Source organism: Manis javanica, chromosome 4, assembly GCF_040802235.1.
Source record: "Manis javanica isolate MJ-LG chromosome 4, MJ_LKY, whole genome shotgun sequence".
Lineage (NCBI taxonomy): Eukaryota > Metazoa > Chordata > Mammalia > Pholidota > Manidae > Manis > Manis javanica.
In genome coordinates this window covers 50,235,679-50,251,612 of record NC_133159.1, presented here as the reverse complement: position 1 = coordinate 50,251,612, position 15,934 = coordinate 50,235,679, and the positions used below count along the sequence as shown (strand labels likewise).

Here is a 15,934-nt window from a genome sequence, read left to right as displayed (position 1 = left end):
CACCAATCTGGGTGCAAAATTTGATCCCTGCCCCTCCCGGAACAAAAGTTGAACCGAGATTTGAGGGCCGGCAGGGCCTGCCGAGGCGGGGCGGCCCCGCGCCGGTGGCCTCCCGCGAGCACTACACCGAGGGGCGGGGTCCGGGGGGTAACCCGGACCCGCCTCGGGAGGACGCGCCCCGCACCCTCCGCGGGCCCTGCCCCACGCCCGGCGGCGCCCTCCATCTCAGCTTCCACCTCCTCCCAGGGGGCGGGCGGAGAGCGCGCCGGGGCCGGGGAGGCAGGCTGCGAACGCCGGAGGAAGAGCTGCCGGGGCCGGCCGCGAGGCGCAGGGACGCCGCGGCACAGGGCGCGCCCGCACAGCCGGGCCCCGGCTTTACCTGGTGCGGCGGAGGCGCGGGTGGGCGCCCGGCGCGGGCGGGCTGGCTCGGCGTCGGCCCTGCCTCACCTGGGCGGAAGTGAGAGGCCCAGGGTGACCGCGCCTCACCTGGCAGGCCTTCGCCACGCACCGGCCCTCCCCGCCTGGGGCGGGGCGCAGGGGTGGCGCGCGGTGGGCGGGGGCGGCCGGAGGCGACTCCGGGAGGGAACGCGCGGCGGGGGCTTCTCTACTTTCTGCAGGTGAAGTTCAGCTGAGCGAGGAAAGGTTAAAGAGCCTGAAAAGGTGGGGGCAGCGGCGCTAACAGGGTGGGGAGATCCGGCTGGACAGGTGGGGTAGGAGGGCTGGGCGGAGAGCGAGACCCAAGATCAAGGAAATGAACGGAAATGGATGAGAGGATTGGTCAAATAGACATTCGCCCCTCATTGTCGCTTTCCTTTCCTGTTATATCATCCTTCCCTTGAGTTTTGATTATCCACTGACCCAACAGAAAATTATGTGAAGTGTAACTGGGGGTTATTATTCGTTTCTCGTTTGGTGAAGGAAAAGAAAGGAACAAATTTAGCATTATTTACCCATAATATGCCGAGGGCTAGTTAGTGCATGACCTCATTTACTCTGTGAAGAAACTTACGAAGAAACTGCGCCCCTGACAAGTGATTTGCCCAAACTTTAGGACCAAGACGGGATCTACTGACTCTTAAGTCCAGTGCTGACTTCGCTATACATTTTAACATTTTTATTCTTATTATCATAACTTTGAGGAAGATGTGTGTGAAACCTACAGTGGCATTGTTCCACTCTCTTTAATATAACTGATTAGAATTTTGATGATAGGCCTTTTACTTTGTCCACTAGGGTCCAAACATTAAAGGCAGAATCATCTTCAAGTACGTATTCATTGAATAAAGGCAGCATTGTTAAGCACTGTGGTTGACTCTGTAAACCGCCAAAAATGAGATGCTTGTCCTCAAGGAAGATAAGGCATATATAAAAAACAACTTCGAAATAAAGACATCTAAGATCAGACACTTGCACTTTATATCGTTATTGTTAGTTTGCTTGTTTTAAAGGAAATATCACTTGTTAGCCCTGGTAAAAAGATACACATTTCAGCATGGCCCATACGTCTTTGGAACTATTGAGGGAAGTAAATTTACACAATAACTTAAATTGCCAAGTAGAATTAAGCCGGAATTTGCACAAAGATATCTATTGTGCTTGTTGAAAGCATCAGTTAAGACAGAAATAGGTCTTAACGGGTGTTTGGGGTTTGCCTAAGGTAAAACGTAAAAGGAAATGTTCCCCAAGTCAGGAGGGCAGCATATAACTGGAAGCCAATTATCTCAAAGCATCACCTGGCAAACACTGGGTCTCTAACATTTGATGATGGCTATGAACATAGCTCCCCTTTCTCAAATAATAGTGTGACTGAATTGACCATGAAACAAAGTTCAAACTCCTTTTCTTGGTATCCAAGGCCCTCTAAACTCCCCTCTTCTTGCTGACTCTTCAATCTAATCTACTTCACCTCTGCAAGATCTTTCTCTGGCCAACCAGGTCTGCTGTATGTCCATGGAATTGCTATACCATAGGTTTTCTACAGGTTTCATCCCCGTTCCCATGCCTGGAGTGTCCCATAAATCCTACCCTTCCCCCAAGGCTAATCTCAAAAGTCTCACCTCTTAGGAGAAGCTGCCTGCATGATTATTCCCCCAAATATCCATCTCTACCACACTTAATCTATTTTCTCCGCATTTCTGCCTTGGTAATGTAAGCTTCCCTTGGGCTTTTATCGGGAATTTTTTAAAATGTATTTATTCAATACATTTGGCACAGTTTTTTATTTTTTAACCTCTGAGGAGCCTCAAGAGTGTCTTATTCATAGAATGATGATTAATACAATTTTTTTAGAACACATCTCTGAAGTTAGAAGATGTGAACTTGAATCCTGACTCCACCTAAAATATGTGACTTTGGCAAGTTACCTAACCCTTTAATTCTCATTAGTGACACTGCTGAAACAGTGCTTATTTCACGTGGTAGTTTTGAAGGTTAAATGAAGGAATACGTGTATTGCACATACCTGGCACCCAGGAAATTTTTGGTTAAAGAAGCAGCATATAGATGGAAATGAGCTTGTGAGACTCTGCTTACTAGAGCCAGGAAAAGTAGTAAATAAAACGAGGCTAGGGCCGATGGTGGAGGACCTGAAAATGCTACAGAGAACTTTAGGTTATAAGACTTTATCCTTTATCTCTAAGAAATTAAAGAACTGAAAATTTTTAGTAGGACTTTATTTTTATTTTGTTTTTTAAAATTTGATATTCAGTATTTATTTTTTAAAAATTTTGAGCAGTTTTAGGATCACAGCAAAATTTCAAGGAAGATAACAGATATTTCTTATATTTCTTATATTTCTTATAACAGATATATCTTATATATGTGGTCCTACACATGCATAGCCTCCCACGTTATCAACATTCCTCTCCAGGGTGGTACATCTGTTGTAACTGATGAACATAGATGGACACATCATAACCACCCCAGGTCTATAGTTTACCTTAGGGCCACTCTTGGTGGTGTAAATTGTATAGATTTGGACAATCCATGTATAATGGATTGTCATGTATACAGTAAGGGGCAGTACATGTATAAGGACATCTACCATTATATTATCATAGTATTTTCACTGCCCTAAAAGCCCTCTGTGCTCTGCTTATTCATTCCTGCACCCCTCAACACCTGGAAACCACTAATCTTTTTACTGTCTCCATAGTTTTGCCTTTTCCAAAATGTTAGATAGTTGGAATCATAACTAATAGCCTTTTCGGATTGGATTCTTTTACTTAGTAATAGGCATCTAAGGTTTTTCCATGTCTTCTCATGGCTTGATAGCTCATTTCTTTTTAGAAATGAATAATATTCCCTCATCTGGATGTGCCACAGTTTATGTATCTATTCACCTACTGAAGGACATCTTTGTTTTGGCAGTTATGAGTAAGGTTGCTATAAACATCTGTTGGCAGGTTTGTGTGGATTTAAGTTTTCAGTTCCTTTGAATAAATGGCAAGGAGCTAAAATAGGAGTTAAATAAGATTTTGAATATGACATAAGGTTTTGTCTTTTTTTTTTAAATGAATGAATATGCTAGAGTCAGTATAAAAAATGGATTGACAAAGTTGGGGAGAGGGCCTAGAATCAAAGAGGAAGGGAGAAGCTACTATAGCAAAATACATAGGAAACAATGAATACCTGAAACAGGGTGAAAATTCAGGATAAAAAAATGAATACTTAAAAATATCAGTTGCTTCTACCTACCACTTCAGCATTTCATTAAAAAATAATAATAATAATAATAAGGGAGAAATGTGGGATTCACATATAAATCAAGTATAAAAATCAAACAAATAATCATATCTGACTTGATTGTTTATAGTTCATGATGCATGATCAAAACCAAAAGTTTCTGTGATATGACTGCCCTTGTACTGTTCACCATGTAAGAAGTTATTCGTTATGCTTCAGAAGATAGGAGACTGTTGAGAATTAGGCTTGGGGTTGATTAATGACTGTGCATTGAGTCCCCTATACAGAATTTTATTGTTGTTAACAACCATTTGATCAATAAATATGAGAGATGCCCTCTCAAAAAAAAAATATCAGTTGCTTACTGATTAGATAAACAGATTAAAGAAGAATAAAGCTGAAAACTGAAGTGCAAAAATAGTTATAAGTTTTGAACCTGATAAAAAGGATATTGGTGGTGAAAGTAAGAAAAGCCAATTTGTTCTGTTTTGTTTTTTGAGAAGCAGGACTCTTGATAAAGTCAGTTTTAAATCCTACATTTGATATTCAAGATGAAATGTACTTGGCATATAGTAGGCCTTACTAAGTGCTGAGTCAAAGTTAATCTAATTGAGTTTTAGACAGTTAGATTAGTGCACCAAAAAGATACAATCAGAAATACTTGAGAGGATAGCACGGATGTAGTAGAATTCCAAATGCACAAAAGACTATAATAAAGATCAACCAGATTTCTGATACTTTTAATTTATCACCAGAGAAAAATATGGCCCATTGTAGTCAAATAAACAAATTTTGCAGGGTGACAGCCTTTACTCTCTTTTTCTGTCCTAACCATGGAAAACAGGAGTCAGATTAATTTTCTCAGAAACTTTTGCTATGGGCAAAACTCTGTTAATGTAATTAGGAGCATGCTAAAATCAGCAATGGTGAGATCCATTGTGCAGATCCTTGAATCCCAAAGGAAACTGCTTCAGGCTTTATTGATAATCCTTTTCCTAATATTTCTACACAGCAATTTCTATATTAGTTGTGCTATTCATGTCCCTTGCTTTCTGTAGAATTTCTGTAGGATTCTCTAGGATTTTTGTGTGATAAAGATATTTGGCATTGAAAATATGCCTACTATTGAGATTTAAGAACTTCCTTACTATAATCAGACAATGTAGTAGTTCTGTGATCAGAGACTATGCTTGGGAAGAAATAAAGTAATAGATTTTACTGAGCCATGAGAAAATAGATTGAGGGACAGGAAGAAGAGGAAGTGAATTTTCAATAAAGCAGCAATTCAAAAGTCAAGATTTTTATTATTTCTTTACTTTCAGGGGAGATGGTTTTTGTTTGAGTTTATAATTGTAATTGTTCAAATTATTTCAAATGAAAAATGACACGAAGTTCAGCAATAATACTGCAATCAGCAGGAAAATACCTAATTTTTTCACAATTTCAATAAACTCAAAACTAAAAAGTTGTTTCTTTCACCTTCTGATCTTTAGATCTTTTCTTGAAAATCAAAAAAGAACATTTTGAAAGAAGGTAGTCAAAATGTAAAATGTATTTTATTACCAGATACTATGTGTAACAGATATTCTGACCTTTATGCCTGGATTTTACCAAATCCTTGACCCCTATCTCTTTCCCTAAATTTCACCTCAGGATGAGGCTGAGGGATAGTGTTGAGCTGTATATTACACACACCAGTGTTTTTTTTTTTTTTTAAGTTAAAGTTAATGGTTAGTTTTCTAGGTTGCACATTTTTAGGTGGTCATGTATCCTATGGAGATACAAGTCCATTCCTTCATTTTGGCCTGGATTTTGAATTATTCTGATGCTAGTGACAAAATACTGTGTTCCAAGGACTGCTTTGGGGGCAATATCTTAAACCAAAACCCTGGCCTGCCACAGTAACTAGTATGTGCTTCAATTATAAAATAGTTCTTTAACTGTCTTTTCCCCTAGCAAACATCAAGTGCCTAATTACCGGATTCTTGTCTCTTCATATTTTGAGTCTGTATGTTTTCACTTACTGCTGGGTCACATAGTAAATGCTTGATAAATATTTTTATGGAAGGATGAAGGGAGGGAAAGAGAAAAAGGAAGGAAGGAAGGAAGAGATATAGGGAGGAAACAAGGAAAAAAGGAAAGAGAAGGAACAAGTCCACTTAAAACAGGAAGTGTAAAGATTGAACTAGTGAATTTAAAATATCCTATCACTTAAACTTCTAAGCATAAATTTAAAATTTTTTTAAATGTTTTAATTTGAAATGCAAAATTGGTTTAAGAGAAATTTTAAATATATTTACAATACTAAAATATTACTGCAAATAATTTCATGTCCTCTCATTCCAAAATGATACTTCTCATGATACATTATCCCAGGGCTCATAAAATGTGGTCTCTGGACCAGCAATATCAGCACCATGTGGGCACTCGTTGGAAATACAAATTATCCTGTCCCACCCTAGAATCAGAATCAGAAACTATGAGGGTGGGGTCATCCTTTCCTACTTTAACAAATCATAGTTATTCTAATGCTCCTAAAATTTGGGAAACAATGCATAACACAATTCTTCAAAACTGGTACTACTGTGGATGAAGAGGCACCACTCAAATTCAAGTATTTTTACATTAGAAAAGAAGTATTGAACTTTCACATAAAAAAGTACACATTTTCTTCAGTATAAAATCCCCACTACAAAATTTTAGAATATATAGAAATTTAGTGAGAAGCAATGGAGGAAAAACCTACAACTTTTCACTTGGTGTAGTCCTAAACTCTTTGGCGTTCTCTTGTTATAGACCCTTTCCCTCACCTAAATTTTGAATTAAGGTGCAATGCCTATGTTTGTTTTGTAGAGTCCGTAAATTCTGTTCGTAGCAGCCTTCCACAAATTCTTCTCTAAGACAACAGGGAGGCCAGTGTATGGTAAATAGTAAGAGCACACAGACTCTGAAATCAGGCAAAACAATTTTATTCCAATCAGTAACTAAAGTCAGAATGCTTTTTCTCATCTTTGAGCCTGGTGTGTTTTCTGTACATCCAAATCCTACCAGGACTAAAACGGAGATAACATTTATAAAGCATCTGTCAAATCCCCGGCGTCACTGGGACTTTCGTGGACAGACAAGCTACAGCAAGGTTAGCTCGGAAGTGAGCATCAGGGCAGCTGATTCTGCAAACGAGCCTTCCGCTTTTGACCTTCACAGACCAGCCAAAGCTACCGGAGGTGATTCCGCAGGCCTCCTGCCCTTGCACTGGCCCTTTAAGAATCTCCTGCTCTCGCCCCGCCCTTCTCGCGCGCGAAGGCGGAACCGGAAGGCGTTGGGGACGCCCCGGTCCCAAGCATGGCGGCCGCCTGGGCCTCCGGGCTGGCTTCTCCGGAGACCGTGTCCTCCCAACTCTTGGGTATCCTGTGGTTCGTGTCATTCACCACAGGACCTTGGGGAGCTGCTGCCACCACCGCCGCCGGGGGCGACGAGACGCTTAAGTGCGAGGACCTCAAAGTGGGACAATATCCTCTGTGAGGGGCCTCCTTATAGGGGCGAGGTAGACTGGGTCGCGAGTGCGTCGCGGCCTTCAGTGCGGGTTAGGGTTGTACTGGAGGGAGTGGCGACCTGTGCCTCTGAGGAGCGAGGGGCCCTGGCAAGTGAAAAGAGATGTGGGCATCAGAGTGAGAGAGGCCATCCTGTGTGATTTCCCTGGGATTTTACTGCTTATTGGCGCTTCCCCGTATAATACACTTAATTCTTTACAGGTGGGCTTATTTGCTCAACAAACACATAAATCCTGACGTATGCCTGGCCCTCTTCTAGTCACTAGTAATAAAAAGATTGACAGGCTTTACCCTGGAAGTTTGCCTGTTTGGGCGGGGAGACAAGTAGTTAACGTTAGAGCCCTTGTATGTTGCCCACTTACTAACATATATAACCTATCATCCTCAAACTCTGAGGTGCCAGACTGCCAAGGGGCAAATTCCTGTTCCATTCCTGTGTAATGTGGGCAAATTATTTAAACTGTTTTCTCAGTGAAAATATAGATAATGGTAACCAACTGAAAGGTCTTTTGTGATAAATTAGTACACGTAGATCGCTTAGGACAATGTGTGGCACATAGGGAGTATTTGCATTAGCTATTTATTTACAGATGAGAAAACAGGCTGAAGGGGGATCTGTTATTGTAATATCTCTGATAAAGAACAATATTAAATTAGATTTAACATTCACATTAAAATAGCTACTTTTATATAAAAATAACTTTATACAAAATTGTACAACAGAAAAATTAATAACAGAAGCCAGAGATAATATGAAAGAATTCCATGAGAGAAAATCCTAAAATTTAGCAAATTCTATTCTATAGTATTTTTATGTGAGTTGGGGAGTCAGCCATTATTTGATTTTTACAGAGTAGCTCTAATTTGCTGAATACTGTTTTGCTTAGAATTTGAGATCACTGACCCAGTAAGTTGAGTCTGTTTCTTGGGAAAATGTCAGGGTGCTTCTCAAGAAAATAATTGGATAGTATGAAGAATTGTGTTTTTTGAACTCGAGAGAGAAGTGGCTGAGCATATAGGACTGTGAGGTGATGATAACTGGAAAATGTCTGTTACTTTTGGCAAGAAAATGAAGTTTCCAGTAGTGATTTAGAAACCTTAAACAGGAGTCAGGCTCTGTATCTCCAGAGACATCTCCTGAATATCTTACTTACCCCATTTTAGTGTGAATAAAATAAGAAACAGAAAAGCCCTCAAGGGTTTTGAACGTAGGTTAGAGGATAATTATATTTTTCCAAAGCTCGAAATCCTGCTGGGGAGACCGGGTAGACCCATCTGAAACAACCACCTTTCCTGCAGTCTGATGGAAAGTGCCCTAGGCTGGGAATCAGGAAACTTGATTTTACTACCAGTCACTTAAATGGCTTTGGATAAGCCATTCAAACTCCGAGCCTCAAGTTGTGTTTCTGTAATGGGGGATAATAGTATCTACCACACAGGGTTTTTTGCGTTACATGAAATTATATATACTGCAGTGCTTAAGGCTATGTAAATTAGTTCAAGCAAATCTCTGGAAAGTGATTTTTTTTTTTAACCTGAAGCTTTTTTTCAGTAATTTGGTAAAGATACTTATTTTCATGTTCTCTTGGGCCTAAACCCTGGCTGATGTTCTTTAAGGATGGCCTCCTCTGCTGGTGCTTTTAATGTGTAGTAAGTTAATATACCGTCGTTAATAAATGTTCAGATATTATTTAGTGAGACTAAAAGCATATTTGTGCTTGTTAACTTGGGCAAACAGCCTCTCTTTACATGTGAATATAAACATGAGTATATAATATATTAAAGATAAGACAACAATGTTGTATTGTCATGTAGTTCATTTCCTTAACTTTTCTTACATATATTTGTAAAGATCCAAAAATAAATGATGCTACACAGGAACCAGTTAACTGTACAAACTACACAGCTTATGGTAAGACTTCCAGAAACATGTCTTTAAAAACAATTTTTAAAACATATCATAGATGAATGTTTTAATCAATGTTTGATCACTAAAATAATTAATAAATGTGTGTGTTTTTTTCTTGAGTTAGTACGTTATTCAGTTTCCAGAGCAATTTAAAATTGGAGAACTGGCTAGGAGTTGTTAATATTTAACTTGAAAAATAATTTTGTTCTCTTAATTATATATACCAGGAAATGTTACATTTTCCGTAATTTTCTTTTAAACTTTTGAAATCAGTTTATAAGTCTTGATTCCTTTTATTTACCTAGCTGTGTTATAAAGAAATTCTTCTTTAGTTAGGTTTTTAATTTCTTAAAAAGAACTTGAAATGAAACTGTTGGTTCAATAAGGTACAGTGAAGAGCTTTATCGTCCATATTATGCACCTGTAAAATATTTGGATACATCCTAAGTATGAAAACAGTTTGGTACCAATTTTAAGCATGCATCAGTATTTTCTCAGACATTTTGATAATGGATAACACTCTCAGTCTGACGATTTTGGGGAGCCTGTATTCTGAAATATATGGAATGCCAAATAAAAATTAATAAATTTTGTTTTGTCTTTTATTCTAAAGGGGTATATTTTGGAAGGGAGGCAGATAGATATATGTTAAAGCTATTTGGTGTTCTTATTTGGCATGGTTCAGGTGGCAATTACATAGTATTTTGAGAAAAGAGCACTTTTTAAATATTTACTGATTGTTTTTTGAATTAGGAAATAAGCTGATAGTTGTTTCCTTTATAAGTAAAAACTATCAAACAGATTATGTTAATTAGATTAAAGAAATAATTTTTGTTATATCAAATAACTTTAGTTTTCAAAAGTATGCTCACATATAAAAGCAGATCTTTTATCTTTTTGTTTTTCTGTTTTGGCATGTTAGCCTATTTCTAATCAGCAGACATATTTGAAAGAAAGTTGTGTTAAACTTATAATTAACATTTTGCTGTATTCTGAAGTAGTGAAATTTTACCATATAAATAGTAATAGGTTATATATATACAATATGTATAATAATAAATATTGCTTAATATGTATGCACGTTTAATATAGATGTGGTAAACAATGGAACTTTTCAAAGAATCTTTATATATAAGTATACTCTGATTTGCTTGTTTTATAGTTCAGCCTTTTAAGTTATGCTTTTCAAACACAGAATAGAATTAACACATTTAAAGAAGGATCAGTTTTCAAATATTCAACCATTTATGTGAAAGATATTGGATATCTGTGAATACTATTGTGAGTCAGGTATCTCAATTTAAACTAGGAAGCAGACAGTCAGCTATTTCAAAAAAGCATATTCTAGCCTGCAGGATTCTATGCAGGTATAAGGATTTTGAAGGAAATACTACTAAAAAAAACAGCTTCTGCTCAAAGAGAGCTCTGCCTCCAGATAGGTGTCTTTTTTGTATAAAATAGGTTTGAATCCACTTAAGCAATTATTGATAAATAAGATTATAAACATATACAAATGATCAGACTGCTAGAAAGTATAAAGAACTTGGATGGCCTGCCAGGTAAGTACTCATAGGTAACATAAGTAGAGAGCCACAGGAAAATAAAATGAAGGCTTTCTATATAAGAGAATGATAGGATTATTAATTTGGAAAGAATAAGCAAAGTGCTTTACAGTCTGGGAGCATATGCAAAAGTAGATTAATAAATAAATGACTTTAAATCATTATCATGATTTTATAAAGAAAATAAAGTTTCTGAGACAGAAAAGAGTCACAGGGCTTCTGCATATGGATGTACAATTTGAACATGACACAGGTGTCTAGCTGAGAGCTTGGGTAGATTCTACCTAGGGTTCTTTTTAAAGCACAAAAAGCCAGTGGAGTGGCCATAGTGAATCAATCCTAAATTCTGAACAGATAGACTTCAAATAACCCTTGAAACATGCTTTTTTGTTCCCAAGGTAGAAGTGATTAACAGAAGAAAAATATTAGAGTTGTGAAAAGTGAGTTAAATGATATCTTTCATTCTTCTAGCTAATATTTTTCTGTGAGTATATGAAGGACTATTGCAGAATCTTCAAACTAAGTTTAATTTTCTTAAAGCATACTTCTTGGATAGGTACAAATATGAGGATGTTTTATAAAGAGGGGAGTTTGGCAGTAAAGAGAAGAAATTGGGACCAAAGGCAAAGGAAATTCAACTATGACTGTAAATTGGCATGACTTTAAAATGGTTCCCAATTAGCCCAGTGCCCATTAGCAAGCATCTTTATTTATTGAGAAATTATTTGTAATATAGGATTTAATAATTAAATTGATTAAAATAAATGGGTAAAAAATAATTATGCTTAATAGTGAAAATTAACTTATAAAATATTATTTATTGAGAACTTCTTACAGGCCAGGCTTCAGCTAGGTGGAATACATGATATCTAAGAGAAGACATAATCTCTGCACTTGAGTATTCTCTATAAATCACATAGACATATGTAAGCAAGGGTTTTCAATTTTCTTATCAGAGAAAAAAGTATTTAGACTCTGTCTCCAGAAAATTTTGCTCTGGGATTTGGTGGAAGTTCTTTTTTATTTTCTTAAGTTTTTATTGAATTATATTTACATAGAAGTACACATAAGTATAACTCAAATAAATTTTCATAAACTGGACACAGCTGTTGCATGCTTCCAAAACTATCAAGAAATATTCTTCAATCTAGAATAACTGGTGAATGCTTCCAAATCAGAACCCCACCCCATCCCATGCTCCCTTATAGTCACTTCCCGGCCTTAGTGATAACCGATATCTTAACTTCCAGCACCATAAATTAGTTATGCAAAGAGTGTGCTTTTTTTAGTGAAGTATAGTTGATATACAATCTTAGTTTCAAGTATACAAAGCAGTGGTTCACCAGTTACCCACATTGTTAAATTTTCACCCCCACTAGTGCAGTTACTATCTGTCAACAAGAAAGATGTTACAGAATCACTGGCTATATTCTCTATGTTGTACTACCATCCTGATCAGCAACTTATATTATGATTGATAATTTTTGTGCCCCTTTATTCCCTCCTCCACCCCAGCCATCCATCCCAACCCCTCCCTGATGGTAACCACCAATCACTTGTCAGTGTCAATGAGTCTACTGCTTTTGTTCATCTTGCTTTGTTTTGCTAAGTGAAATTATAGGGTATTTGTCTTTCTCCCTTTAGCTTATTTCCCTTAGAATAATACCCTCTAGGTCCCTCCATGTTGTCACAAATGTCAGAATTTCTTTTTTTATGGCAGAATAATATTCCAGTGTACATATGTACCACTTCTTTATCCATTCATTTATTGATGGACAATTTGGTTGCTTCCATTTTTTGGCTGTTGTAAATAACGTGACAGTAATCTTTTCCATATATCTTTTCAAATCAGGGATTTTGTTTTCTTTGGGTAAATTCCTAGAAGTGGAAACACTGGGTCATATGGTATTTCTATTTTTAGTTTTTTGGGGAACCTATATACTGCTTTTGACAGTGGCTGCACCAATTTACATTCCCACCAACAATCTAGGAGTATTCACACTTCACATCCTCACCAGCACATGTTATTTCTTGTCTTTTGGATAGTGGCCATTCTGACTGATGTGAGGTGGTATATTGTGGTTTTGATTTGCATTTCCCTGATAATTAGCAATGTGGAACATCTTTTCACATGTCTGTTGGCCATCTGTATTTCTTTGGAGAAATGTCTGTTCAGGTTCTCCGCCCAGGTTTTAACTGGGTTATTTGTTTTTGTGGTGTTGAGTCATATGAGTTCTTTGTATATTTAGATGTTAGTCCCTTATCAGATAAATTGTTCACAAATATGGACTTCCATTACTGTAGGTTGCCTTTTTGTTCTGGTGATGGTGCCCTTTGCTGTACAGAAGCTTTTTAGTTTGATGTAGTCCCATTTTCTATTTTGTTTCCCTTGCCCAAGGAGATGTGTCCAGGAAAAAACTGCTCATGCTTATATGTTCAAGAGAATTTTGCTTATGTTTTCTTCTAAGAGTTTCATGGTTTCATGTCTTATGCTTAGGTCTTTAATCCATTTAGAGTTTACTTTTATGTATGGATGTAATCCAGTTTCATTCTCTTGCATATAACTGTCCAGTTTTCCCAACACCAGTAATTAAACAGACTGTATTTTTCCCATTGTATATTCATGGCTCCTTTATCATATATTAATTGACCATATATGCGTGAGTTTATTTCTAGGCTCTCTGTTCTGTTCCACTAATCTATGGGTCTGTTCTTTTGCCAGTACCATACTGTTTTGATACATACAGCTTGAAGTCGGGCAGCATAATACCCTCAGCTTTGGTCTTTCTCAGGATTGCTTTGGCTGTTTCGGGTCTTTTGTGGTGTCATGAATTTTAGGATTCTTTGCTCTAGTTCATTGAAAAATGCCAGTGGTATTTTGATAGGGATTTCATTGAGTCTGTAATTACTTTGGGCAGGATGTCCATTTTGATAATATTGATTCTTCCTATCCATGAGCATGGGATAGTTTTCCATTTATTTTTCCATTATATTTTCCAATTCTCCCTCAATTATTCCATTAATTTCTCTTGTGAGTGTCTTATAGTTTTCAGAATACAGGTCTTTCACCTCCTTGGTTAGGTTTATTCCTAGGTATTTTATTCTTCTTGTTGTAATAGTAAATTGAATTGTTTTCCTGATTTCTCTTTCTGATAGTTTATTGTTAGTAGGTAGGAATGCAACAGATTTCTGCATATTAACTTTGTATCCTGCAACTTTGATGAATCCAGTTATTAGTTCTAATGGTTTTTTGGTGGAGTGTCTAGGGTTTTCTATGTATAGTATTATATCATCTGCAAATAGTGATAGTTTTACTTCTTCCTTACTAATTTGGATGTGTTTTATCTCTTTGTCTTGTCTGATTGCTGTGGCTAGGACTCCCAATACTATGTTGAATAAAAGTGATGAGAGTGGACATCCTTGTCTTGTTCCTGATCTTATAGGAAAAGCTTTCAGCTTTTCACCATTGAGTAGTATGTTAACTGTGGGTTTGTTGTATATAGCCTTTATTAATTGAAATACATTCCTCTTATATCCATTTTGTTGAGAGTTTTATCATGAATGGATGTTGAATTTTGTCAAATGCTTTTTCAGCATCTATTGAGATGATCATATGGTTTTTATCCATTTTTTAAACTTTCTATTTGGAGATCATTTCAAGCTTACAGAAAAATTGCAAGAATGGAGTAGTTTGAAGAATATCCACACACCGTTGACCCATTTTTACCAGCTGTGAAACATTATCCTTTTTTCCTCTTTCATTGTGCATGCATGCATACTCACTATCCCCCTGAATTTGTGTATATATTTTTTGCCTCCAAATACATGGTTTTTTCTAAGAATAGAGATATTCTCCTAACAATCAGTTCAGTTGTACATGTCAGTAAATTTAATATTAATATGAATACTTTACTTTCCAAATTCTTATTTTATCAAATTACCCAAATATTGCCTTTATTACATTTTCTTCCAGTATAGGGTCCTATGATCAGGTGTTGCCTTTAGTTTTCTTCAAATGAGCATTTCATAGCTTTATTTGTCTTTAATACATTGACATGTTTGAACATTACAGTCCCCTTTAATAGAATGTTCCTAATATGGGATTGTCTAATATTTCCTTATGACTAGATTTAGGTCATACATTCCAGACTGAAAAATTATGTAAGTGATTATTTGTCCTCAGCATCTCACATCTGCCATGATATCCACCTGCTTCTCATTGGTGATGTTGATTGTTAAATGTGGATCACTCAGATTTTTTCATTTTCAAAATATAGTCAGTATTTTTTAACTTTGCATCTAATAACCAATCTTTGGAGAGACACATTAAAACCATGCAAATATCCTATTCTTTATCCAAAATTTCTCCTGTACCTGTGCCATCTAAATCCTAGACATTGTCCAGTGCCAAACTTTTGCAGGAAAACTGCAAATAGAATAGTTTTCAGGCTTGTAGCATGTTATATAATTTTGTCGACTAGTTAATGTTTATTAATAACTGGCTTCCTTAATCTCATACTGATTTTTTTTGCTTGTTCATAAAACCAGTATAAATATGGAATTATCATGGTATAATGGAAAGAGTATTGATTAACATTAATGAGTGTTGGTCTGGGACTTGTAGAATATTACCTACTCTTTGACTTTGGTCAACTCATTTAACTTCTTAGAAACTCAGTTTTCCTATTTCTAAAAGGAAAAAAGGGAACATGTTACTAGTTCTACCAGTTTTTTATTAAGTAACAATTTTAGTTAGCAGTTTTTTATTAATAAGGATCAAATGAAATCATAAAGTACATAGAAATGAATAAACTATAGAACTGAAGCTTCTTTTGCATCAATTTCATTTCACAAAATATTTCATTAATTTTACAGTGACTCACAATGTTTATATTCATTCCTTTTGTCACGTTCATTTTCTTAGTCTTCTCAATGTTGAAGTTCCCTAATTTCCTAGAGTGGGGAACCTAACACTTGTTGAACACTTTCTCTAACCAAGCACTATATAATAATATGTATATAATGATTTTAATATAATAATATTTAATATGTATATATTTCAAGGGTATTTTCTCCATTTTACAGATTTACAAGTTTCAGTGAGGTTTTATAATTTGCCCAAAGGAACACACTAATGAATTTGACAAAGTTTACATTTAAACCCAAATTTTTCCAGTTCTAAAGTCCTCCTCTTTGCAGTTCACTATCAATTTGAACAAATCTGATCA

General features: G+C 36.6%; 2 protein-coding genes across 12 annotated transcripts in view; one reads left to right on the top strand and one right to left on the bottom strand.

Moving 5' to 3' along the window:
• PATJ (PATJ crumbs cell polarity complex component) overlaps positions 1-524 on the bottom strand; it is a 395,870-nt gene extending 395,346 nt beyond the window's left edge. For 4 of the 8 annotated variants that reach the window (XM_073234045.1, XM_073234043.1, XM_037024295.2 and 1 more), the window contains exon 1: positions 380-523. The gene's annotated coding sequence lies outside the window, so the exon portion shown is untranslated. Of the gene's footprint in view, positions 1-379 lie in introns of all 8 variants that reach the window. The other 4 variants (XM_073234040.1, XM_073234044.1, XM_073234041.1 and 1 more) reach the window with 3 other exon arrangements.
• A 6,460-nt stretch (positions 525-6,984) lies between these two features.
• Positions 6,985-15,934, top strand: part of TM2D1 (TM2 domain containing 1) — an 88,497-nt gene continuing 79,547 nt past the window's right edge. For 2 of the 4 annotated variants that reach the window (XM_073234038.1, XM_073234037.1), the window contains exons 1-2: positions 6,985-7,197; positions 9,078-9,147. In XM_073234038.1, the coding sequence (XP_073090139.1) occupies positions 7,027-7,197; positions 9,078-9,147 (241 nt within the window). In that variant the 5' untranslated portion in view covers positions 6,985-7,026. The remainder of the gene's footprint in view (positions 7,198-9,077; positions 9,148-15,934) is intronic. The other 2 variants (XR_012130188.1, XM_073234036.1) reach the window with 2 other exon arrangements.